This window comes from Salmo salar, chromosome 09 (genome assembly GCF_965601325.2).
Source record: "Salmo salar chromosome 09, fSalSal1, whole genome shotgun sequence".
NCBI classification, from domain to species: domain Eukaryota; kingdom Metazoa; phylum Chordata; class Actinopteri; order Salmoniformes; family Salmonidae; genus Salmo; species Salmo salar.
Window position 1 is genome coordinate 140,774,249 of NC_138299.1, and position 27,614 is coordinate 140,801,862.

The 27,614-nt window shown below is 44.0% G+C and overlaps 1 protein-coding gene and 1 pseudogene across 10 annotated transcripts in view; one reads left to right on the plus strand and one right to left on the minus strand.

Moving 5' to 3' along the window:
- The window catches only part of LOC106612965 (Friend leukemia integration 1 transcription factor), a 35,950-nt gene extending 32,701 nt beyond the window's left edge, over nt 1–3,249 (plus strand). For all 10 annotated transcript variants that reach the window (XM_082956366.1, XM_014214700.3, XM_014214701.3 and 7 more), the window contains one exon: nt 689–3,249. In XM_082956366.1, coding sequence (XP_082812492.1) covers nt 689–1,218 — 530 coding nt within the window. In that variant the 3' untranslated portion in view covers nt 1,219–3,249. The remainder of the gene's footprint in view (nt 1–688) is intronic.
- A 22,698-nt stretch (nt 3,250–25,947) lies between these two features.
- Nucleotides 25,948–27,069, minus strand: LOC106613043 (ATP-sensitive inward rectifier potassium channel 1 pseudogene; annotated as a pseudogene).
- Between the last annotated feature and the right edge of the window lie 545 nt (nt 27,070–27,614).

Below are 27,614 nucleotides of genomic sequence, written 5' to 3' on the forward strand. Positions count from 1 at the left end.
CTCAGCCAAGGGAGTGGGCTCACTCACAATTTTGCCTAAGAACACAGCCATGAATAAAGAATGGTACCAACACATCCCCCAAGAGCAACTTCTCCCAACCAACCAGGAACAGTTTGGTGACGAACAATGCCTTTTCCAGCATGATGAAGCACCTTGCCATAAGGCAAAAGTGATTACTAAGTGTCTCGGGGAACAAAACATCGATATTTTGGCTCCCCAGACCTTAATCCCATTGAGAACTTGTGATCAATCCTCAAGAGGCGGGTGGACAAACAAAAACCCACAAACCCCAAGCATTGATTATGCAGGAATGGGCTGCCATCATTTAGGATGTGGCCCAGAAGTTAATTGACAGCATGCCAGGGCGGATTGCAGAGGTCTTGAAAAAGATGGGTCAACACTGCAAATATTTACTTTTTGCATCAACTTCATGTAATTGTCAATAAAAGCCTTTGACACTTATGAAATGCTTGTAATTATGCTTCAGTATTCCATAGTAACATCTGACAAAAATATCTAAAGACACTGAAGCAGCAAACTTTGTGAAAATTAATATTTGTGTCATTCTCAAAACTTTTGGCCACAACTGTACATAATGAGTTATGGATCTTTGATCAATCGGCTGTTAGGTGTTCAGGGATAGAACAGCTGTTGATTTGACCTATGTGTGCGTGTGTTTCCTGGTCAGGTTCAGGACAGATCCAGCTGTGGCAGTTCCTGCTGGAGCTCCTGTCAGACAGCACCAATGCCGGCTGCATTACCTGGGAGGGCACCAATGGAGAGTTCAAGATGACTGACCCGGACGAGGTGGCGCGGCGCTGGGGCGAGAGGAAGAGCAAGCCCAACATGAACTACGACAAGCTGAGCCGCGCCCTGCGCTACTACTATGACAAGAACATCATGACCAAGGTGCACGGCAAGCGCTACGCCTACAAGTTTGACTTCCACGGTATCGCTCAGGCCCTTCAGCCCCACCCCACCGAGTCCTCCATGTACAAGTACCCCTCAGACCTGGCATACGTGCCCTCCTACCATGCCCACCAGCAGAAGGTCAACTTCGTGTCCCCACATCCCCCCTCCATGCCCGTCACCTCTTCTAACTTCTTTGGACCCACTGCTCCATACTGGAGCTCCCCTACAGGGGGCATCTACCCCAACCACAGCGTCCCCCGCCACCCCAACTCCCACGTGCCCTCCCACCTAGGCAGTTACTACTAAACCCCACTGCACCGTGACGTCTTCCCCAACATTCTCTCCCCCCCAACCAAACCCACCAGTGCTGACCTGAAACCCCAAATGAAACCAAACCAACTAAGACCGAGAGAAAGGGGGATTCTCTGCCTGGACCCATAGTCTGCTCTTAACTGGCAAAATGAAGAAAGCTAACTGAAGAAAGCTAACTGAAGGAATGTTTGAAGGATAAAAATAACTGGATGATCCAAATGGAGTACTACTTATTTACAAGACAAGAGACTGTTTCCATGTTTGTTTTGTTCAGTTTTTCAGTTCGTCTGTGTTTTTTGTGCCATGTGTCCCTTGAAAGCAGCACCCATGGGCCAGTTTAGAGTGCCCCCAAAATCTAGACACGTTACCCACACAGACGCAGACTTATCAAGAGACCATAGAGGCTCTCATATCTACTTTGTGCCTGATCACAGACATGGACCCATTCTCTATGTGTCTCAATCTACATTTCCCTCATATGGTAAAGCTCCTGCCTTGTTCCTCATTCCAGTCCTGTATGGGGTCTCAGATCAACATCATGTTCGACTGTCTCATGTTCTGTTATCAGTCCGTCCGTCTGCATCCGGTGTAGGTAGGGCTGTAGGTAGGGCTTCAAAGAAAAGGACTTCTCAGCACTGAATGAAAATGAAATGTTGGCAACTGGAATACACCATTGATTCACACTTAACTTATCCTCCAAACTGGAAGTAGGCGAGTTGGAGACCAGAGTTGGAAGTGAAGCGCTGTAGCTATGTTTTCAGGGGGCCACACACCAGTTGGCTGTTGTTATAGGAACTATGCTGTTTGTCCTCTTCAGCCGTTGGTTCGTTCCATTTCCAGATGTTTTGTTGGACCAAGTCATTATTAATGTGAATGCCCTCTGGTCCATGGAACACATCCTCAATTTGACAATCACAGTTGTTTGTCTGTCCAGGCCAGTCAAGTGTCTCTGTGCATTCATACTGCACTGCCATTTCAAAATGTGCATTTTCAGATGTTTAAAGTTTGTTGTATGAAAGAAATAATTGTATTTAAACAGCTGAATATGGACTTGTTTCACTACTTCTTGAAAATAAATGGTTTACTAAATAAAGAACAAAACCAACAAAGTAAGAAAGGATGAAAACAGAGAAATCCTCAGATTCGCGAATGCTGTGCGTTCGTCAGACCTATTTTCTATTATTTTGTAAAACATTGGTCAACTAGGCATTAAAGCAACTTACTGTATAAATTATGCAGAGTTATTTTCATATGTGACACAGTTTTAAAAAGTCAAGAGAATTAATACGAGTTGACCTCGGTCAAAAATGCAAACATTGTTAAGTCCGTTACTGATATATAGTATGTTCAACATTTTTAAACGTTTTATATCTGTACATTTGGGCAGTCCATTTTTACATGATTTTTATTTTATTTTATGAAATTCAATTTGTAATGTCCTCAGTGCCTTGGAGTGAACACAAGATTTGTTCTAGCTAGTTATTACCAAAAACCACAAATGCCTGCTTGAATCATAATCCTATACTTATAGTCAATCTGTTATTCTGTATATACCATGATTATGGTTGCTTTCAATTCTAAAATAGGCCAACAATACTTGTCATGTCTCATATCATTAAGCCAACCACCCAGAAATTGCCAGCTTTTGTCTGTGCCTTTAAATTGGCCAGGTATATTATGCAAAAGAGCACAGACACCCCTTATATTCACAGCAAGCATCTCTTTTAAGCTACATTGCTTTAGATGTGTGAATTAAAGGGAATTTGTTAGATGTAGCATGAAGGTAATAATCTAAAATGTACCCTTTACATCCACCTCTCATAAACAGTAATGTTCAATGAAAGGGGAGCTGTGCTACTTCGTATATGCAATGTATTTTGGATATTAAATATATAAATGTAATTTTGCAATTAACCATTTTATTATTATTGTAATTCCTGCCATGTATTAAGTACTAACTTTTGAAAAAGGGCTTTTGTATAGGAAAGAAATTTGACAAAATAAAAGTTTTTACTTCTGAACATATTTACTTCTGTTGGTCCATTGTCTGCCAGAAAGTAGGATACTGATCTTTAGCAACTAGGCAAAGTTACAACATCATGAAATCCATCATTTTTATATTTTTCCTTTTATCTGCATCACTATAAGAAATCTAGTTAATGTGTAGCCCTGTTTCAATCAATACTTAATCATCGTTACTAGCCATTTTATCCAGACTATAACCCAATTTCATTCATTTTTATAATTTCAGTGTTATACAAAATTATTTGATGAGAAAATACATTTCCTGTGGAGAAGAGATTGTAACAGGAAATACTTTATTGGTTTCTCTGATGTTTCTTATATACTGTATAATGACAACACACATCGACCCAAGTCCCAGTACCTGTGCTAACAATATCAGATGACTACTGGGGTTGTTGGGGTGTTATGTAAGAGCCTCAGAAGAGTATGTTGTGATTTCTTCTCAACTTGAGAGGTACATGGATGGGAGGAGAGACCTTTGTCCTCTTGTTATCATAGTGGATGTCAAGTGTGTGTTTATGACAACTGGGTTATTTACAGTATTGTATTCAGTGTACCCTATCAGCCTACGTACAATTGAGTCGTACAAAATGATAAAGCATGCATGTGTGTGAGAGAGAGAGAAAGGAGAGAAACACTTTCCTATCCTATACTGTCATACTCATTTATCGATGTATCATGTCAGTCGGTCAAGCAACGCAGGTCTCATCAGGCTATAAGTTCCCATATAATTTTTTTATGTGATGTCCATTGAAAGCCTTCATTATTTGCATGGATTTCAAACAGCTGTGAAATATTCTGGGAATGATAAAACATTTATTGTATGCCATTAAACAGAGAAGGCCACATCCATCACATCCATCCCATACCACCTTTAAAATCGACAATTGCAGTCATGCACATCACCACGAGCAAAAACACTTCACTGTCGCCACCATGTGGCTAGTACTGGCCAATGCAATTGACGACTTCACTGTGTAAATCAGCCTGGAACAGGAGTCTTTCTTTTCACGTCTTGTCTTATCACCAAGTGAATGATAATGTCAGGGAGAAGTAATTAACATTTTAAAGTGAATAGATTTGGTCGATAGTTTTCTATTATTTCCAAGACCCGTACTCGCGGGTGCTTTTTCAAAGCCTATGTCAGAGACTCCAGTGAGTGTAATGTGCTCAATATTAGGAGTTGAGAAATAAAGTTAACATCATTAGAAAGAAGATGTTCCCCTCTTAACTACTGTAGGTAATTACACATAAACATACACAAAAATCACTTTTATATATATATATATACAGTACCAGTCAAAGGTTTGGACACACCTACTAATTCCATGGTTTTTCTTTATTTTTACTATTTTCTACATTGAAGAATAATAGTGAAGACATCAAAACTATGAAATAACACATATGGAATCATGTAGTAACCAAAAAAAGTGTTAAACAAATCAAAATAAATTGTATATTTAGCCACACTTTGCCTTGATAACAGCTTTGCACAATCTTGGAATTCTCTCAACCAGCTTCATGAGGTAGTCACTTGGAATGCATTTCAATTAACAGGTGTGCCTTGTTAAAAGTTAAGTCCAATTTATTTTCTTCTTATTGCTTTTGAATTGTGTTGTGACAAGGTAAGGGTGGTATATAGGACATAGCCCTATTTGGTAAAATACCAAGTCCATATTGTATCAAGAAGAGTTCAAATAAGCAAAAAGAAACAACAGTCCATCATTACTTTAAGACATGAAGGTCAGTCAATCTGGAAAATTTCAAGAACTTTGAACGTTTCTTCAAGCGCAGTCGCAAAAACCATCAAGCGCTATGATGAAACTGGCTCTCATGAGGACCGCCACAGGAAAGGAAGACCCAGAGTTACCTCAGTTGCAGAGGATAAGTTCATTAGAGTGAACTGCACCTCAAATTGCAGCCAAAATAAATGCTTCACGGAGTTCAAGTAACAGACACATCTCAACATGAACTGTTCAGAGGAGACTGCTTGAATCAGGATTTCATGGTCGAATTGCTGCAAAGAGACCACTACTAAAGGACACAAATAAGAAGAAGAGACTTACTTGGGCCAAGAAACACGAGCACTGGACATTAGACCGGTGGAAATCTGTCCTTTTGTCTGATGAGTCCAAATTTGCGATTTTTGGTTCCAAACACTGTGTCTTTGTGAGACGCAGAGTAGGTGAACGGATGATCTCCGCATGTGTAGTTCCCACCGTGAAGCATGGATGAGGCTGGGTGATAGTGTGGGGGTGCCTTGCTGGTGACACTGTCTGTGATTTCTTTAGAATTCAAGACACTTAACCAGCATGGCTACCACAGATTTCTGCAGCAATACGCCATCCCATCTGGTTGCGCTAAGTGGGACTATCATTTGTTTTTCAACAGGACAATGACCCAAAACACACCTCCAGGCTGTGTAAGGGTTTTTGACCAAGGAGAGTGATGGAGTGCTGCATCAGATGACCTGGCCTCCACTATCACCCAACCTCAACCAAATTGAGAGGGTTTGGGATGAGATGGACCGCAGAGTGAAGGAAAAGCAGCCAGCATATGTGGGAACTCCTTCAATACTGTTGGAAAAGCATTCCAAGATGGCGTAGCAGTGCAGACGTGTTTTGTTCGTCCTCTCGTCTACTTTTGTATTTTTTGTCCTTTTTTTGTTTTTATTTCAATTTTATTTTCAATCTCTTTTCCATTTTAAATCAATTATACCTTCCGGTAACCTGCCTCACCCAATGTGATATGGAACCGCTATTTAAAAAAAAAAATAGTTGTAAATATTTTTTAAGACCTTATAGCCAGAACCACCTAGCCATCAAAGCTAACCAGCTAATTAGCTACTAGCTATTTAGTCATTGTTAGCCACTGCAAGCGGCCTTTACCTTCTGCATAGATACCAGCCCTTTCTTTTTTAGCCTGGATAATACTTGCCAGCCTACCAGTATCGTAATGTTTCTCCACTACAACGCCGGATTCCTGCCGTAAACCCTGGACCATTACTCCTGCCACCGAGTGACCCAGTACCGAAGCTAGCCCTGAGCCAGGCCAGGCCTACCTCCCGGCCTACTCAGTTGTTCACCCGGACTCCACCCAAAAATGGCTAGAATCCACTACTCCACCAGATCCTTGTCGTAAGTTCTGGACCTTGGCACCGGATCACCGCTGCTATCGAGTGGCTATAGTGACTAATGCCCCTGCCCCGAAGCTAGCACCAGTTAGCCGTGAGCCAGGAGCATCTCCTGGCTAGCAAACTAAATTACTACAACTACAATAACTCTTTCGCCATCTGGCTTGGATCCTTTGTTGACACGACGCTGCACCACCACGACTGGTCTGCCAACGAATACTCCATCCGCAGTGCTTTCAACCTGCCTCTGTCGGATGTCGGAGCAGACGCTTCTACTAGCCCCGGGCTACTAACTTTAAATGCCGTGTCACCCGCCTGCTAGCGTAGTTGCGACTACTCCGCGGCTTCCCTGTTCCATCTATTGCTGTCCCCTGGACCCTATGATCACTTGGCTACATAGCCGATCACTGCTGGACTGTACATCAATCACGGTACTCCATTCTGTTTATTTTTGTTTATCTGTCGGCCCCAGCCCTGAACTCAGGCCCTATGTGTAGATAACCGACCCTCTCTGCCCATTCATTGCCATTTTACCTGTTGTTGTTGTCTTAGCTGATTAGCTGTTGTTGTCTTACCCATTGTTGTCTTAGCTAGCTCCCCCAATCAACACCTGTGATTGCTTTATGCCTCGCTTTATGTCTCTCTCAAATGTCAATATGCCTTGTATACTGTTGTTTAGGTTAGGTATCATTGTTTTAGTTTACAATGGAACCCCTAGTTCCACTCATCATACCTCTGATATCTCCTTTGTCCCACCTTTCAGCAAGTCTAAAACAGTACATATAGGCATACAATGACACATTTTAAAACATGGTTAAACAAAGACAACATTTCTGTATAGTGTAACGACCCTGGGTTTATAAGCGCGGAAATCGACTCTGATAGCGAGCCGGACCTCGGGCTAGAAGGTCGAGGGTTCGAGACCTGCTCCCTGCCTGTTTCATTACAATATTCATAACGATGAATTAGCCATTAAGAACAAAAATAAAATATAAACTATCGCGTTTTTGCAAAGACTTGTGTGTAGCCTACTGGTTAAATTTGTGTCTTTTTGCATGAATTAAGAAGCACATAAAATGTGTCTTTTCTCACGAATTAAGCCACACCAAAACGCACAAAAATGCACAAAATTTGCTAAAATGCATTATGTGCATATATGCACGAAATGATTGTGAGACTGCGTTGAACTGGGATATGCACCCCGGCAGTCCTACAATCTAATCTAGATGCCCTCAATCTCACACAAATCATCAAGTAACCCACCAGGTACAACCCTAAAAACGTAAACATGGGCACCCTCATAGACATTATCCCCACTAACTTGCCCTCCAAATACACCTCTGCTATTTTCAATCAGGATCTCAGCGATCACTGCCTCATTGCCTGTATCCGCTATAGGTCCGCGGTCAAAGGACCACCCCTCATCACTGTCAAACGCTCTCTAAAACACTTCTGCGAGCAGGCCTTTCTAATCGACCTGGCCCGGGTATCCTGGAAGGATATTGATCTCATCCCGTCAGTCGAGGATGCCTGGTCGTTCTTTAAAAGTAATTTCCTCACCATCTTAGATAAGCATGCCCCTTCAAAAAAAATGCAGAACTAAGAAGAGATATAGCCCTTGGTTCACTCCAGACTTGACTGCCCTTGACCAGCACAAAAACATCCTGTGGCGGACTGCAATAGCATCGAACAGTCCCCATGATATGCAACTGTTCAGGGAAGTCAGAAACCAATACACGCAGTCAGTCAGGAAAGCAAAGGCTAACTTTTTCAAGTAGAAATTTGCATCCTGTAGCTCTGACTCCAAAACGTTTTGGGACACTGTAAAGTCCATGGAGAACAAGAGCACCTCCTCCCAGCTGCCCACTGCACTGAGGCTAGGTAACACGGTCACCACCGATAAATCCATGATAATCGAAAATTTCAATTAGCATTTCTCTATGGCTGGCCATGCCTTCCTCCTGGCTACTCCAACCCCGGCCAACAGCTCCGTCCCCCCCGCAGCTACTCGCCCGAGCCCCAGCTTCTCCTTCACCTAAATCCAGATAGAAGCGGTTCTGAAAAAGCTGCAAAACCTGGACCCGTACAAATCAGCTGGTCGAGACAATCTGGACCCTCTCTTTCTAAAACTATCCGCTGCCATTGTTGCAACCCTTATTACCAGCCTGTTCAACCTCTCTTTCGTATCATCCGAGATCCCTAAAGATTGGAAAGCTGCAGCGGTCATCCCCCTCTTCAAATGGGGTGACACTCTAGACCCAAACTGCTGTAGACCTATATCTATCCTGCCCTGACTCTCTAAAGTCTTCAAAAGCCAAGTTAATAAACAGATCACTGACCATTTCGAATCCCACCGTACCTTCTCTGCTGTGCAATCCGGTTTTCGAGCCGGTCACGGGTGCACCTCAGCCACGCTCAAGGTACTAAACGATATCATAACCGCCATCGATAAAAGACAGTACTGTGCAGCCATCTTCATCAACCTGGCCAAGGCTTTCGACTCTGTCAATCACCGTATTCTTATCGGCAGACTCAATAGCCTTGGTTTTTCTAATGACTGCCTCGGCTGGTTCACCAACTACTTTGCAGACAGAGTTCAGTGTGTCAAATTGGAGGGCCTATTGTCCAGACCTCTGGCAGTCTCTAGGGGGTACCACAGGGTTCAAATCTCGGGCCGACTCTTTTCTCTGTATATATCAATGATGTCGCTCTTGCTGCGGGTAATTCCCTGATCCACCTCTACGTAGACGACACCATTCTGTATACTTCTGGCCCTTCTTTGGACACTGTGCTAACTAACCTCCAAACGAGCTTCAATGCCATACAACACTCCTCCTGTGGCCTCCAACTGCTCTTAAACGCTAGTAAAATGAAATGCATGCTTTTCAACCGTTCACTGCCCGCACCCGCCCGCCCGACTAGCATCACCACCCTGGACGGTTCTGACCTAGAATATGTGGACAACTATCAATACCTAGGTGTCTGGCTAGACCGTAAACTCTTCTTCCAGACTCATATTAAACATCTCTAATCAAAAAATCAAATCTAGAATCGGCTTTCTATTTCACAACAAAGCCTCCTTCACTCACGCTGCCAAACTTACCCTAGTAAAACTGACTATTCTACCGATCCTCAACTTCGGCGATGTCATCTACAAAATAGCTTCCAATACTCTACTCAGCAAACTGGATGCAGTCTATGACAGTGCCAGCCGTTTTGCTACCAAATCACCTTATACCACCCACCACTGCGACCTGTATGCTCTAGTCGGCTGGCCCTCACTACATATTCATCGCAAGACCCACTGGCTCCAGGTCATCTATAAGTCTAAGCTACGTAAAGCTCCACTTTATCTCAGCTCACTGGTCACGATAACAACACCCACCCATAGCACACGTTCCAGCAGGTATATCTCACTGATCATCCCCAAAGCCAACACCTAATTTGGCCACCTTTCCTTCCAGTTCTCTGCTGCCAGTGACTGGAACGAAATGCAAAAATCGCTGAAGCTGGAGACTTATATTTCCCTCACCAACTTTAAACATCAGCTATCTGAGCAGCTAACTGATCGCTGCAGCTGTACATAGTCCATCTGTAAATAGCCCACCCAATCTACCTACCTCATCCCCATACTGTTTTTATTTACTTTTCAGCTCTTTTGCACACATACTAGTATCTCTTCTTGCATATCATCATCTGCTCATTTATCACTCCAGTGTTAACCTGCTAAATTGTAATTCTTCGCTACTATGGCCTATTTATTGCCTACCTCCTCATGCCTTTTGCACACACTGTATGTAGACTTTCTTATTTCTACTGTGTCATTGACTTGTTTATTGTCTTATTGGCTTGTTTATTGTTTATTCCATGTTATTCCATGTTTAACTCTGTGTTGTTGTCTGTGTCACACTGCTTTGTTTGATCTTGGCCAGGTTGCAGTTGTAAATGAGAACTTGTTCTCAACTAGCCTACCTGGTTAAATAAAGGTGAAATGAAAAAAATATAAAAAACATTCCCCATTAAGCTTTTTGAGAGAATGCCAAAAGCATGCAAAGCGTTGACAATTCAAGTTGGTTGAAACAGTATTTTGTTGTTTTAAAATGAAAGCACAGTTTGCTATTCCGTAGCCAATACAACGGCGTGATATTGTTTAGAGAGAGATGTTCTTCAACTGGTTTCCATCATAATGTAAAGATAATGCTAATGCTAGCTGACTAAACTCCATTCAATATTGAAGTAAGTTTATGATGAACTCCACCAACGAAGTGGAGCTGAGACCATGCTTTGTGTAATTCAGCTCCGACTACATCGATTCGCCCAAGGTCAATTCTTCAAAAAATAAAAATTATGAAATGCTTACCTTGTACCTATGATTGTCCTCTGTAGGTGCCTTTCTTTGTTTGCTGAAATCATTACTTTTTCAATAAACGTTAATCAAATACAACCACCAACTGATGCTGTCATTTGTCCTATAGACTATCAAAAAACCTTCCAATGAAAATAGGATATTTAGAAAATGCAGTTTCAGTGAGGGTGGACATTCTGGGCCCACACTCTCCACAATTATATGATGTTTATTGCAAGAGAGATATTTAAAAACCCACATACAGTAGGATCATGTGCATGTATCGGCCTTCACTCAGTATCCAGCTAGCACATAATGTTCTGAGGACCATATGTTTCTTAGAGCTTGGTGAGAGCGTGGTTCTGCATACAACCTTCCCATAACATTTCCTACAGGTTTCCTTCATGGTTCTATTTAAAGTAATGTTCGGCGTCATCTTGCAGCTCAAGATGGCGCCGATAGACATGGTCGCCGTGTTCATAGCTGCTAAGCAACTCTGCAGTATTTTTTTGGTGTGTGAGTTATTTCTCACCTTATTAGCTCAGAATGTCCTTATTCCAGCTGGAAATAACTTTTGGATATTAATATGTCGGGTAACTCACCAGCATTTTGACCAGAAATACGACTTTCCTGAATTGGATCCTTTGTTCGTAGACATCAGGGACTGTAACATACTCTGTTTCATGGAATCATGTCTCTCTTCGGATATACTGTCCCCATCCATACAGCCAGCTGGGTTCTCAGTAAATCTCGCAAACAGAAATAAAAAACTCTCTGGGAAAAAGAAAGGCGGTGGTGTATGATTCATGACTAACTACTCAAATAAAATCAAATTGTGTTTGTCACATGCGTCAAATACAACCTTACAGTAAAATAATTACTTCCATCCCTTAACCAACAATGCAGTTTTAAGAAAAATGATAATAATAACAAATAGTTAAAAAGCAGCAGTAAAATAATAGTAGCGAGGGGGTACCGGTACAGAGTCAATGTGCGGGGGCTGTAATGGTTTGCGTGAAGGGCTGTAGGAAGTCAGGCGCAGGAGAGCAGATAGTTGGTAGCAAAACGGAGCCTTTTATTTGGCGACCCAAAAGCACACGGCACAAACTAACACGAAATACAAATAAGGGTTTAACATAACCCAGCGTAACCAACCTAACGTGCACATTCATGAACAGATAAACAATCACTCACAAACAAACATGGGGGAACAGAGGGTTAAATAATGAACAAGTAATTGGGGAATTGAAACCAGGTGTGTAAGATAAGGACAAAACAAATGGAAAATGAAAAGTGGATCGGCGATGGCTAGAAGGCCGGTGACGTTGACCGCCGAACGCCGCCCGAACAAGGAGAGGGACCGACTTCGTCGGAAGTTGTGACAGGGGCACAGGTTAGTTGAGGTAATTGAGGTAATATGGACATGTAGGTAGGGTATGCATAGATAATAAACAGAGAGTAGCAGCAGCGTAAAAAAAACGGGGGGGACGGACAATGCAAATAGTCTGGGTAGCCAGGTGTTCAGCCACCCTTTTGTACATAGACGTGGTGCTCCGGTACCGCTTGCCATGTGGTAGCAGAGAGAACAGTCTATGACTAGGGTGGCTGGAGTCTTTGACAACCGCCTCGTATAGAGTTCCTGGACGGCAGGAAGCTTGGCCCCAGTGATGTACTGGGCCGTATGCGTTATCATCTGTAGTGCCTTGCGGTCGGAGGGCGAGCAATTGCCATACAAGGCAGTGATGCAACCAGCCAGGGTACTCTCGATGGTGCAGCTGTAGAACCTTTTGAGGATCTGAGGACCCATGCCAAATCTTTTCAGTCTCCTGAGGGGAATAGGCTTTGTCGTGCACTCTTCACAACTGTCTTGGAGTGTTTGGACAATGATAGTTTCTTAGTGATGGGGACACCAAAGAACTTGAAGTTCTCAACCTGCTCCGCTACAGCCCTGTCAATGAGAATGGGAGCGTGCTCGGAACTCCTTTTCCTGTAGTCCACGATCATCTCCTTTGTCTTGATCACGTTGTGGGAGAGGTTGTTGTCCTACAATCGTGGTTGTTCTGTGTCTGTGTTTAATCTAGGCCTCTCATCATTATGCCTGCTCCCGCTTACCACCAGAAACGTCTGTGGTGGCCAGGGGGGCCCACCAGTTAGTGTCAGCAAACCACGTTATTCTACACATGTTTACTGTTTTGTGTTTGTGAACATACCGGTAACTGCCAAAATAAAGGAAACACAAACAGAAAGTGTCTTAATAGGGCTTTGAGCCATTGAGAATGGGGGCGTGCTCAGTCCTTCTTTTCCTCTAGTCCACAATCATCTCCTTTGACGTGATCACGTTGAGGGAGAGATTGTTATCCTGGCACCACACAGACAGATCTCTGCCCTCCTCCCTATAGGCTGTCTCATCATTGTCGGTGATCAGTCCTACCACTGTTGTGTCGTCAGCAAACTTAATGATGGTGTTGGAGTCGTGCCAGACCATGAAGTCATGGGTGAACAGGGAATACAGGAGGAGACTGAGCACATACCCCTGTGAGGCCCCCATGTTGAGGATAAGAGTGGCAGATGTGTTGTTACCTACCCTTACCACCTGGGGACGGCCCGTCAGGAAGTCCAGGATCCATTTGAGAGGGAGGTGTTTAGTCCCAGGGTCCTTAGCTTAGTGATGAGCTTTGAGGGCACTATGGTGTTGAACGCTGAGCTGTAGCCAATGAATAGCATTCATTCCTATTGTCCAGGTGGGAAAGGGCAGTGTGGAGTGCAATATAGATTGCATCATCTGTGGATCTGTTGGGGCGGTATGCACATTGGAGTGGGTCTAGGGTTTCTGGGATAATGGTGTTGATGTGAGCCATGACCAGCCTTTCAAAGCACTTCATAGCAGCAGACGTGAGTGATATGGGACAGTAGTCATTTAGGCAGGTTACCTTAGTGTTCTTGGGCACAGGGACTATGATGGTCTGCTTGAAACATGTTGGTATTACAAACTCAGTCAGGGACGGGTTGAAAACGTCAGTGAAGACACTGCCAGTTGGTCAGAGCATGCTCGGAGTACACATCTTGGTAATCTGTCTGGCACCACGGCTTTGTGAATGTTGACCTATTTAAAGGTCTTACTCACATCGGCTACGGAGAGCGTGATCATACACTCATCTGGAACAGCTGATGCTCTCATGCAGGCTTCAGTGTTGCTTGCCTCGAAGCGAGCATAGAAGTTATTTAGCACTTCCGGTAGGCTGGGCAGCTCGCAGCTGTGCTTCCCTTTGTAGTCTGTAATAGTTTGCAAGCCCTGCCACATCTGACGAGCGTTGGAGCCGGTGTAGTACTCATGGTGTGATTGTGGTAATGTACACGAACTCAAGTCCTTTTTTTCACCTGACCTAGAACACCTCACAATCAAATGCCAACCACATTACATCCCGAGAGAATTCTCTTCGGTCATCTTCACAGCCGTGTATATTCCCCCTCAAACCGATACCACAACCTCTCTCAAAGAACTACACTATAATTTGTGCAAACTGGAAACCGCATATCCTGAGGCCGCATATATTGTATCTGGGGACTTTAATAAAGTAAATTTGAGGAAAACGCTACTGAAGTTGTATCAACAGATCGCCTGCGCCACTTGCGTTTCAAAAACTCTCGACCATTGCTACTTTCGCCCTCCCTTCGGAAAATCAGATCATGCCTCCATCCTGCTCCTCCCTTACTATAGGCAGAACAGGAAGTATCTGCGGTCTGTTCAACGCTGGTCTGACCAATCGGAATACATGTTTAAGGGCTTGTAAGCAAGCATTTCACAGTAATGTCTACACTTGTTGTATTCAGTGCATGTGACAAATAAAGTTTGATTTGATTCGATTTTTTTATTTGATTTAAGATGGTTTTGATCACGCGGACTGGGATATTTTCCGGGTTGCCTCTGAGAGTAACATTGATGTATACATTGACACCGTGACTGTGTTAATCGAGAAGTGTATAGGGGATGTGTCACGCCCTGGCCATTGAGAGGGTTTTATTCTCTATTTTGGTTCGTCCAGGGTGTGACTAGGGTGGGCATTCTATGTCCTTTTTCTATGTTTTGTGTATTTCTTTGTTTTGGCCGGGTATGGTTCTCAATCAGGGACAGCTGTATATCATTGTCTCTGATTGGGAGCCATACTTAGGCAGTCTGTTTTCTTTTTTTTGTGGTTGGTTACTTTCTGTTTAGTTGATGTTCCTGACAGAACTGTTTAGCTGTCGTTTGTTTTCTTGTTTTGTATAATAAAGTGTTCTATTAAAATTATATGATGAGCACTCAACACGCTGCGCCTTGGTCTACTCCCTTCGACGGCCGTTACAGGATGTTATTCCCACTGTGATGATTAAAATCTATCCAAACCAATAACCGTTGATAGAGGGCAGCATTCACGCAAAACTAAAAGCCACTGAACCATCGCATTTAACCACAACAAGCTGACTGGGAATATGGTTGAATACAAACAGTCCAGTTATGCCCTCCGTAAGGCAATCAAACATGCAAAACGTCAGTACAGAGATAAAGTGGAGTCGCAATTCAACAGCTCAGACACAAGACATACTGTATGTGGCAGGGACTCCAGACAATCACGGATTATAAACAGAAAACCAGCCACGTCGGGGATGCTGATGTCTTGCTCCCGGACAAGTTAAACACCTTCTTTATCCGCTTCGAGTGAAACACAGTGCTGCTGATGTGGGTCACCACCACTCCAGTAGACTGTGAGCTCTTGTTCTCAATGGCTGATGCAAGACATTTAAGTGTGTTAACCCTCGCAAGGCTGCCGGCCCAGACGGCATCCCTAACCACGCCCTCAGAGCATGCACAGACCAGCTGGCTGGAGTGTTTACAGACATATTCAATCTCTCTCTGTCCCTGTCTGTTGTCCCCAATTGCTTCAAGATGTCCACCATTGTTCTTGTACCCAAGAAAGGGAAGGTAACTGAACTAAATGACTAACGCCCTGTAACACTAATTTCTGTCATCATGAAGTGCTTTGAGAGGCTAGTTAAGGATCATATCACCTCCACCTTACGCGACACCCCAGACCCACTGCAATTTGCATACCGCCCTAATAGATCCACCGATGACTCAATCACCATCGCACTGCACACTGCCCTCTCCCATCTGCACAAGAGGAATACCTATGTAAGGATGCTGTTCATTGACTACAGCTCAGCATTCAACAGCATAGTACTCTCCAAGCTCATCATTAAGCTCGGGTCCTGGGCCTAAGCCCCTCCCTCTGTAACTGGGTCCTGGACTTCCTGACGGGCCGCCCTCATGTGGCGAAGGTAGGTAACAACACCTCCACTATGCTGATCCTCAACACTGGTTCCGTACAAGGGTGCGTACTCAGCCCCCTCCTGTACTACCTGTTCACCCATGACTGCGTGGCCACGCACGTCTCCAGCTCAAACATCAAGTTTGCAGACAACACAACAGTGGTAGGCCTGATTACTAACAATGACGAGACAGCCTACAAGAAGGAGATAAGGGCCCTGGTGGAGTGGTGCCAGGAAAATAACTGCTCCCTCACCATCAGCAAAACAAAGGAGCTGACTGTTGACTTCAGGGGATACCAGGTTGAGCATCCTCATCAACAGGGCCACCGTCAAGAAAGTAAAAAATGTCAAGTTCCTTGGCGTACACATCTCCGATGAGCTGAAATGTTCAAATCACACAGACACTGTGGTGAAGAAGGCATGGCAGCGACTCTTCAACCTTGGAGGCTGTCCCTGAGGGCCCTCACAGTGTTCTACAGGAGCACAATCGAGAGCATACTGTCGGGATGCATCATGGCATCGTACGGCAACTCCCCCACCGCTGACCACAAGGCTCTACAGAGGGTGGTATGCTCAGCCGAACAAACCATTGTGTGCTCACTGCCTGCCCTCCAGGACACCTACAACCAGGTGTTGCTGGAAGGCCAAGAAGATCATCAAGTGACCTCAGCCACCTGAGCCATGGCCTGTTCTCCCTGTTTCCATCACTCCATCAACCCCCGTCCCCCCTGCCCCCAACAGACACTAACCCTGCCGCCACGCCCCAATGGACATTTATCATTGCTACAGTTGTAAATGTGTGTGTGTATATATATATATGCATTGCTCAAAAAAATAAAGGGAACACTAAAATAACACCTCCTAGATCTGAATGAATGATATAATCTTATTAAATACTTTTTTCTTTACATAGTTGAATGTGCTGACAACAAAACCACACAAAAATAATCAATGGAAATCCAATTTATCAACCCATGGAGGTCTGGATTTGGAGTCACACTCAAAATTAAAGTGGAAAACCACACTACAGGCTGATCCAACTTTGATGTGATGTCCTTAAAACAAGTCAAAATGAGGCTCAATAGTGTGTGTGGCCTCCACGTGCCTGTATGACCTCCCTACAATGCCTGGGCATGCTCCTGATGAGGTGGCGGATGGTCTCCTGAGGGATCTCCTCCCAGACCTGGACTAAAGCATCCGCCAACTCCTGGACAGTCTGGTGCAATGTGGCGTTGGTGGATAGAGCGAGACATGATGTCCCAGATGTGCTCAATTGGATTCAGGTCTGGGGAACGGGCAGGCCAGTCCATAGCATCAATGCCTTCCTCTTGCAGGAACTGCTGACACACTCCAGCCACATGAGGTCTAGCATTGTCTTGCATTAGGAGGAACCCAGGGCCAACCGCACCAGCATATGGTCTCACAAGGGGTCTGAGGATCTCATCCCGGTGCCTAATGGCAGTCAGGCTACCTCTGGCGAGCACATGGAGGGCTGTGCGGCCCCCCAAAGAAATGCCACCCCACACCATGACTGACCCACCGCCAAACCGGTCATGCTGGAGGATGTTGCAGGCAGTAGAACGTTCTCCACGGCGTCTCCAGACTCTGTCACGTCTGTCATGTGCTCAGTGTGAACCTGCTTTCATCTGTGAAGAGCACAGGGCACCAGTGACGAATTTGCCAATCTTGGTGTTCTCTGGCAAATGCCAAACGTCCTGCACGGTGTTGGGCTGTAAGCACAACCCCCACCTGTGGACGTCGGGCCCTCATACCACCCTCATGGAGTCTGTTTCTGACCGTTTGAGCAGAGACATGCACATTTGTGGCCTGCTGGAGGTCATTTTGCAGGGCTCTGGCAGTGCTCCTCCTGCTCCTCCTTGCACAACGGCGGAGGTAGCGGTCCTGCTGCTGGGTTGTTGCCCTCCTACGGCCTCCTCCACGTCTCCTGATGTACTGGCCTGTCTCCTGGTAGCGCCTCCATGCTCTGGACACACACATATATATATATACACTGATCAAAAAAATAAGGGGAACACTTAAACAACACAATGTAACTCCAAGTCAATCACACTTCTGTGAAATCAAACTGTCCACTTAGGAAGCAACACTGATTGACAATAAATTTCACATGCTGTTGTGCAAATGGAATAGACAACAGGTGGAAATTATAGGCAATTAGCAAGACACCCCCAATAAAGCAGTGGTTCTGCAGGTGGGGACCACAGACCACTTCTCAGGTCCTATGCTTCCTGGCTGATGTTTTGGTCACTTTTGAATGCTGGCGGTGCTTTCACTCTAGTGGTAGCATGAGACGGAGTCTACAACCCACACAAGTGGCTCAGGTAGTGCAGCTCATCCAGGATGGCACATCAATGCGAGCTGTGGCAAGAAGGTTTGCTGTGTCATTCAGCGTAGTGTCCAGAGCATGGAGGCGCTACCAGGAGACAGGCCAGTACATCAGGAGATGTGGAGGAGGCCGTAGGAGGGCAACAACCCAGCAGCAGGACCGCTACCTCCGCCTTTGTGCAAGGAGGAGCAGGAGAAGCACTGCCAGAGCCCTGCAAAATGACCTCCAGCAGGCCACAAATGTGCATGTGTCTGCTCAAACGGTCAGAAACAGACTCCATGAGGGTTGTATGAGGGCCCAACGTCCACAGGTGGGGGTTGTGCTTACAGCCCAACACCGTGCAGGAAGTTTGGCATTTGCCAGAGAACACCAAGATTGGCAAATTCGCCACTGGCGCCCTGTGCTCTTCACAGATGAAAGCAGGTTCACACTGAGCACGTGACAGACGTGACAGAGTCTGGAGATGCCGTGGAGAACGTTCTGCTGCCTGCAACATCCTCCAGCATGACCGGTTTGGCGGTGGGTCAGTCATGGTGTGGGGTGGCATTTCTTTGGGGGGCCGCACAGCCCTCCATGTGCTCGCCAGAGGTAGCCTGACTGCCATTAGGTATCGAGATGAGATCCTCAGACCCCTTGTGAGACCATATGCTGGTGCGGTTGGCCCTGGGTTCCTCCTAATGCAAGACAATGCTAGACCTCATGTGGCTGGAGTGTGTCAGCAGTTCCTGCAAGAGGAAGGCATTGATGCTATGGACTGGCCCGCCCGTTCCCCGGACCTGAATCCAATTGAGCACATCTGGGACATCATGTCTCGCTCCATCCACCAATGCCACGTTGCACCACAGACTGTCCAGGAGTTGGCGGATGCTTTAGTCCAGGTCTGGGAGGAGATCCCTCAGGAGACCATCTGCCACCTCATCAGGAGCATGCCCAGGCGTTGTAGGGAGGTCATACAGGCACGCCGAGGCCACACACACTACTGAGCCTCATTTTGACTTGTTTTAAGGACATTACATCAAAGTTGGATCAGCCTGTAGTGTGGTTTTCCACTTTAATTTTGAGTGTGACTCCAAATCCAGACCTCCATGGGTTGATAAATTGGATTTCCATTGATTATTTTTGTGTGATTTTGTTGTCAGCACATTCAACTATGTAAAGAAAAAAGTATTTAATAAGATTATTTCATTCATTCAGATCTAGGATGTGTTGTTTAAGTGTTCCCTTTATTTTTTTGAGCAGTATATTATTATTGTCTCATTCACTTCTTTTTTTGACCTGCTCTGTTGGAGCTTGGAGCATAAGAATTTCACTGTACCTTGCGATTACACCCTTTGTGCATTACTAAAAAACTCATCTAATCTAATTTCATCTGATCTAATCTAGAATCAGAGATATGACTCAGAAAGTAAACAGCATGGAGGGTCAATTTCCGCAACTACTAAGATCTTTGATGTATGAGGCTCAACTTCTCTGCTGTTTTGGTTCTGTGTATACCACGCTGTGAGCAGCGTGACGCGAACCCATGCACATGCGCCACTACAGGATAGTCCAAATGTTCTGTTGACCACTACAACCTGATGTCTTGCATCTCACTCTCAATATCTACTGTGCTGTTCATGGCAACGTAATTTTGCTGTGTCTACGTTTAATTTCAATACAAAAAAAAGATGATTTGTTTAATATACTGTATTTACCCTGAGAGATAAATACAAAACTATCAATCAATCAAATCTCTTTATAAGGCCCTTTCTACGTACAGCAGTTCTTGTCACAAAGTGCTTGTGGGGCGGCAGGTAGCCTAGTGTTTAAAGCGTTGGGCCTGTAACCGAAAGGTTGCTAGATGGATTCGCCGAGCTGACAAGGTAAAAATCTGTCGTTCTGCCCCTGAACAAGGTAGTTAACCCACTGTTCCTAGGCCGTCATTGTAAATAAGAATTTGTTCTTAACTGACTTGTCTAGTTAAATAAAGGTTAAGTAAAAAATAAATAAATACAAACCGAGCCTAAAACCCCAAAGAGCAAACAATGCAGATGTTGAATCATGGTGGCTAGGAAAAACTCCCTAGAAAGGCAGGAACCTAGGAAGAAACCTAGAGAAGAAGAACCAGGCTCTGAGGGGATGCCAGTCCTCTTCTGGCCATTAAGGCTAGATCGTTCTTCAAGATGTTCAAACGTTCATAGATGACCAGCAGGGTCAAATAATAATTGCATTGGTTATAGAGGGAGCAACAGGTCAACACCTCAGGAGTAAATTTCATAGCCGACACCTCAGTTGGCTTTTCATAGTCGAGTATTTAGAGGTACCAAGACAGCAGGTGTGGTAGAGAGAGGGAGAGTGAGAGAGAGGGTCAAAACAGCAGGTCCTGAACAAGGTAGCACAGGGTCGGGTCAGGGTTACATAGCTGTAGGCAAACAGCAGAAACTGGATCAGCACCACGACAAGGTGGACTGGGGACAGCCAGGAGACTGGGGACAGCCAGGAGGGAGGGGGGGGGGGGGGGGTTATAACACCACCCACTTTGCCAAAGCACAGCACCCACACCACCAAAGGGATATCAACAGACCACTAGCTTATTACTCTGAGACAAAGCCAAGTATAGCCTATTTAGCACTAGCTGAACTACTGACAAAGAGTACTGATTATGATGGTATTATTACATTTTGAGTCATTGCTGCATCCAGCCATAGTTGTTTTAATCAGAGGTATAATGCCCATAGGGGGAACAGGTGTGTGACTTGAAGTGTGACGTGAAAGTAATAAGACTGATCAATTAGCCTATTCAAATATTTATCTGACTCCATAAAGATAATTAGCAATATGTGCAATCAAGTCTTATGCATTTGGCTGCCTAAGATCAATGAATGGTCATGAGAAGCGAATATCAAAGCAATTATTATTTAATAACTTTGTAAAAGTAATGGGTTCACATACCAGGATAAAGCTTAAGTTACAAGGCAATACTGACATTAGTAAAGCATTATTCTAGGCATATAGATTCTAAGGTTAACTTACAAGGCAAAGCATGGACAAAGAGATGCTTACTAGACCAGAGAACTAGAAGCCAAGGAAATTAGAATCGATCATACAGTACAACTTTCCTCCACGGACTGGATACAGGATAAGAGAGAGAACAAAGGCATGTAATTCCTTTTATAACACCTGAAGGTGTAACCTTTCAACCCAAGACCAACCACATTTAACTAATCAAATGATACCAAGTTTACAGTGTAACCTGACCCCCAAGGCCCAATCTCCACAGAGTGTCACAGCATTTAAGACAGAATGGACCGTAAAGGATGGTGGTGGCGACTTAGGTATGAGTTACATGTGTGCCATTTGGAGGATGAACTATAAAGCTATCTGAAGAAGAAAATGAAGAGACGCCAGAAGAATGAGAGCCGGGGAGGGACGGGGGAGTCAACTGTGCCCATAATGGTTTAGGCTTCTTCAAAATTGGTCATTTGGGGTATCAGGTTGATTGTGGGGGTCTGCACACTGTGAAATTGATGGTAATTTAGATTTAAAATGCATTGCGATACCGATCTGTCATTAAAATGCAACTCACAAAAGCGTAGGATGTGGATCAACGGGGGGCTGTCCTGAGAAAAGTTTATGCTGGGAACAAGATTAATATACTGTATGTCAATGTTAGTAGTACATGCTGTATATTTATCTCCCGTATGTAAGTTAACATTCTGCCAGTGTCGGTGTGTGCTAAGTTGACGGTCTTAAATTAGAATGATATACTCACCGTGAAGCACTAGGGACTGTAATTCTAAATTTGGGTTGGATAATTTACCAATCGGTCTAATTATGATTTGGAAAGGCGAGAAGGAGAGACAGCTGCCCCTAAACTGTGAGGAGAGCACAAAGTGAAGGGAGGGTGCACTGCTTATCCTGCAGGTGGTTTTTGAAACTAATTAAGTATTTGTAGGAATCCAATGAGTCTAGGGAGGTTATCAGAAAATACACTAGATTGTAGCGTGGGCTTTTCATAATTGGGATGATGAAAGTAGGGGCTTTGTGGTCCTTGCCCCAATCTCATTCTCAACAAGGTTGGTGTGAAACTGTTATAACATGTGTTCTCTCTCTTCCCTGTGAAAGTCAATAAGGTTTGTAGGTCGTGTGAAATGTGAGTGATCATTGTTTCAAATTAGGGAAATGGAAACTGACTAATTGACTTGAGCACTATTTTAGTATGTTTTTAACTATGTAAGTGGCCAAGCAGTAGTAATTATTGGGTTAGAGGAAATGATTTATGTGCAAATGTATTTGTGGCCGGCGGCAAAGTACAAAGGGGGGCCTGTCTTTGAATCTAATTGACTGCGGCCACCTTCTACCTGACAGGGAAGACTGGGGGAAAGAATGAGGATGTTTTTTAGGGCATTCATTTTTCTGGACCCCAGCAGAACAGTGTCCCGAAGGATAAGGAAGGTGGGAATCGTCATGTTATCAAACTTCGGTTCTTGCCATATATGAATATGCATAGCTTAATGCATTACTACCTGTCATATTTTGTGTTTCCTTTTGCTTTTCAAGTCTTTTGCTATCACTCTCTTAGGAACCTGAAGGGGGAAGAGAAAGTCACAAGCTCCAGCTGAAATGTCAGAGGGGTGTTTATTACGCATGAGAACTCTCTTGGTAGATAAAAGTGTCTGCAGCTTACTATGAGGTATTCTATATCAGGTGAGCAAAAGCTTGAGATTTCCTTCACACTGGAAGCAACGTTCATGAAGAGACACACCCCTCCTCCTTTGGACTTACTCGAGGCCACCTTTGTCCGATTGTGCCGCTGCATGGAGAAACCATGGAGTGCATGGAGTTCTATGTACAGAGAGTCATCCAACCATGCCTCTGCAAGGCATATAATATTGCAGCATTTTAAGTCTCTCGAACGAAGGAGAGGGTCAGAGGGTCAAAGATGGTAATGGTGAGAGGTTAGCATGTCTTGGGGGTATGATCTTTGATCCTCTGTAAAGTTCTCACTCCTCATTAATCACGATTCATTCAGGATTATCCATAATCATGGTAGCATCCACATTAATGTACAGTAGAAGTGTTTGTAAACATAATCTATTGTTACTTACAATTAACATCACTCCAAAATGACATAAGACATAATTTACTATTAATTTTGATTGTGCTCAAAATATTCACTAACACACCAAAACAAACTGCAAATGCATCCAACAAGTCTGTAGAGTCACAAGCTTCATGTAGTCATTGCATGCTAGGAATTGGGACCAAATAACAATCTTATTGGTAACTTATTGAGAAAAAATATATTACTTGTTAAACTGAATCTCTTTCTCTGAGCAGTTGTATTGGAAATGTATTTATTTATAGGGGACAATGCACATTAATCAACATCAATATTACAATAATGAAACATCCATGTAAATGTGCCGGGTTTAGTCAAAAGCTAATTTGCACCCGTAGTCCCTGGACATGTGAGGGTCTTTACAAAGCCACTATACAAATACTCACTAAAGCAATACAAAATACAAATACATTACATCCAATAATATATCATTCTAACAACAACAACACTATCATCAATTGTCGTCTTACGTACGAGGAACCACAGATAACTCACGTGTACAGGTTTGGATAGATTTGAGCCATGTTTTAAATAACACATTTAAAATACAATAATCAGTGCAGCTTCTTAAGTCCATGGGCATTGCCTTCCAGTATACTGTAGCTATAACAGAGAAGGCCGATTGACCGATTTTATTGTGTTGAAAAGAGACAATGGAATCCCTCTAGTTACTGCCCTTGTTATCTCGAGGTGCTTTCCTTGAGCATGATATGCAGGCATAGGTTTTTTTTCCCCCCAAATAGTTGGATGCAATATAGCACAGTTTATTTTGTTATTTTATACAGTCATTATTGCTCATCTTTATCAACGGTATCTTTAATTTCGGATCCTACTGTACGTATATATATACAGTTGAAGTCGGACGTTTACATACACCTTAGCCAAATACATTTAAACTCAGTTTTTCACAATTCCTGACATTTAATCCTAGTAAAAATTCCCTGTCTTAGGTCAGTTAGGATCACCACTTTATTTTAAGATTGTGAAATGTCAGAATAATAGTAGAGAGAATGATTTATTTCAGCTTTTATTTCTTTCATCACATTCCCAGTGGGTCAGAAGTTTACATAATGTACACTCAATTAGTATTTGGTAGCATTGTCTTTAAATCGTTTAACTTAGGTCAAACGTTTCGGGTAGCCTTCCACAAGCTTCCCACAATAAGTTGGGTGAATTTTGGCCCATTCCTCCTGACAGAGCTGGTGTAACTGAGTCAGCCTTGTAGACCTCGCTCGCACACGCTTTTGCAGGTCTGCCCACACATTTTCTATAGGATTGTGGTCAAGGCTTTGTGATGGCCACTCCAATACCTTGACTTTGTTGACCTTAAGCCATTTTGCCACAACTTTGGAAGTATGCTTGGAGTCATTGTCCATTTGGAAGACCCATTTGCGACCGAGTTTTAACTTCCTGACTGATGTCTTGAGATGTTGCTTCAATATATCCACATAATTTTCCTCCCTCATGATGCCATCTATTTTGTGAAGTGCACCACTCCCTCCTGCAGCAAAGCACCCCCACAACATGATGCTGCCACCCCTGTGTTTCACGGTTGGGATGTTGTTCTTCGGCTTGCAAGCCTCCCCCTTTTTCCTCCAAACATAACGATGGTCATTATGGCCAAACAGTTCTATTTTTGTTTCATCAGACCAGAGGACATTTCTCCAAAAAGTACGATCTTTGTCCCCGTATGCAGTTGCGAACCGTAGTCTGGCTTTTTCATGGCGGTGTTGGAGCAGTGGCTTCTTCCTTGCTGAGCGACCTTTCAGGTTATGTCGATATAGGACTCGTTTTACTGTGGATATAGATACTTTTGTACCTGTTTCCTCCAGCATCTTCACAAGGTCCTTGCTGTTGTTCTGGGATTGATTTTCTCTTTTCGGACCAAAGTACGTTCATCTCTAGGAGACACAACACGTCTCCTTCCTGAGCGGTATGACAGCTGAGTGGTCCCATGGTGTTTACACTTGTGTACTATTTTTTGTACAGATGAACATGGTACCTTCAGGCGTTTGGAAATTGCTCCCAAGGATCAACCTTGGCTGATTTATTTTGATTTTCCCATGATGTCAAGAAAAGAGGCACTGAGTTTGAATGTTGGCCTTGAAATACATCCACAGGTACACCTCCACTTGACTCAAATTATGTCAATTAGCCTATCAGAAGATTTTAAAGCCATGACATCATTTTCTGGAATTCTCCGAGCTGTCAACTTAGTGTATGTACACTTCTGACCCACTGGAATTGTGATACAGTGAATTACAAGTGAAATAATCTGTAATTCATTGTTGGAAAAATTACTTGTGTCATGCACAAAGTAGATGTCCTAACCGACTTCCCAAAACTATAGTTTGTTAACAAGAAATTTGTGGAGTGGTTGAAAAACGATTTTAAATGACTCCAACCTAAGTGTATGTAAACTTCCGACTTCAACTGTGCATATTATACATTTTGCATCCAAAAGTTCACATCTTTGTCATATTAAGTTATTCTAGGATACCAATCACTCCAAATCCACCGTTGTCGATTCCATTAATGGAGGGGAGGTGGTGTCCTACTATGTTGTGGAAGCAGTATGCACAGTGTGCAGTGGTCACCGCCACCACCTTGGAGAAGTTGGAGAAGTCCACTATGTACTTGCCTTCTTTGCTGCGGGAGATGATGGGCAGGAAGTTGTAACCCCACATGATCTCCTGAGGGATGAAGGAAGTCCTGACCTGGCAGGCTGAGCTGGTGGTCTCGGCTGTGCCGTCCAGAAAGACCACCAGCTCAAACTCCTGTTTATGGAAGGTGTCCTCTGCCATGTCAAAGAAAGGGCTAGCCTTGTCAATCACATGGTAGAGTGTGAGAGGGCACACAAAGAAGAGGTTGTCCTTCCCAGCGTCCATCATGAACTCAATGTTCACCTGGTCCATGATGATTGTCTCCCCATCGGGTTTGACGGTTGTCCTCAACAGCTTGCCGTAGATTTGGCTCCCAATCATCAGGGTCTTGCGTAAGTTGGCCACTCTTATCATGAGGCAAAGGAAGTCCTTCTTAGGACAGATGACTGCCATTTCACTGAATGTGATGGTCTTGGCCCTTTTCTTAGGGAGGGATATCTTGGATACGATGACTCCACATATGAAGCAGTGTATGAGGGCCCCTATGAGAGTCTGGATAATGATGAGGGCTACAGCAACAGGACAGTGAGGGGTAATGGCGCGTACACCATACCCGATGGTGGTCTGGGTCTCCAGCGAGAAGAGGAAGGCTGTAGTGAGACCGACGACGTTCCACACACAGGGGGTGTGGTTGTTTGAGGGGTTCTGCCACTTCAGATCCCCGTTGTTCCGGGCAATCCAGAACCACAGCAGGCTGAAGACGAACCAGCTCAGGGTGAAGGAGGTGATGAAGAAGAAGAGGACGAAGCGCCAGCGGAACTCCACGAAGGTTGTCCAGAAGTCCACGAGGAAAGCAAAGTGGTTGCCATATTTCACATTGCCAAATTCAATGTTGCAGCGGCCATCTTTGGTCACCAGCCGAGTTCTGCGGATTCTTCGCTCCACCAGGTTGTCCTGGATGCGCTTCTGGATACCAAACACCATTTTCTAGCTCCTGTCGTCTGTAAGAGAGGACAATGTGTTAATTTAAATTTACTACATACCCAGAAAAATAAATCAAATATCCTTGTCATCCAAGAACTGTTAGATATATACAGACTGAATACTATTAATACAGAACACTGAGGGTTTTCATTAATATGTTTAATCTTCCAAGATAAACCTGCATCCCACCCTGTAACAGATCCCTCCCTCTATGCCAGTTGTTCAAGGCTCTTGGACGCTTTGATTTGAATGGAACAAATATTATGAACCAGAATTCAATGATTAATAATGTCCTTATCCTTTGAAATCATTGTTTTTCAGATGAAATAGATGCCCTTCACAACTTTATAAATGCGATAATGACAAACCAAGCATTGGTCTATAAGAGGCTGTAAGAGAGAATGGAGTTGTGTAACATTCACTCTTGGATTCAGACATGTGAAATAGTTCATGTTTTACCTTCTCTAATTCTTAATTTCACACATCGTTATTAAACTAATTAGGTAAAACACAAGGTAATAGTCCCACTGACCTTAATTCCCATC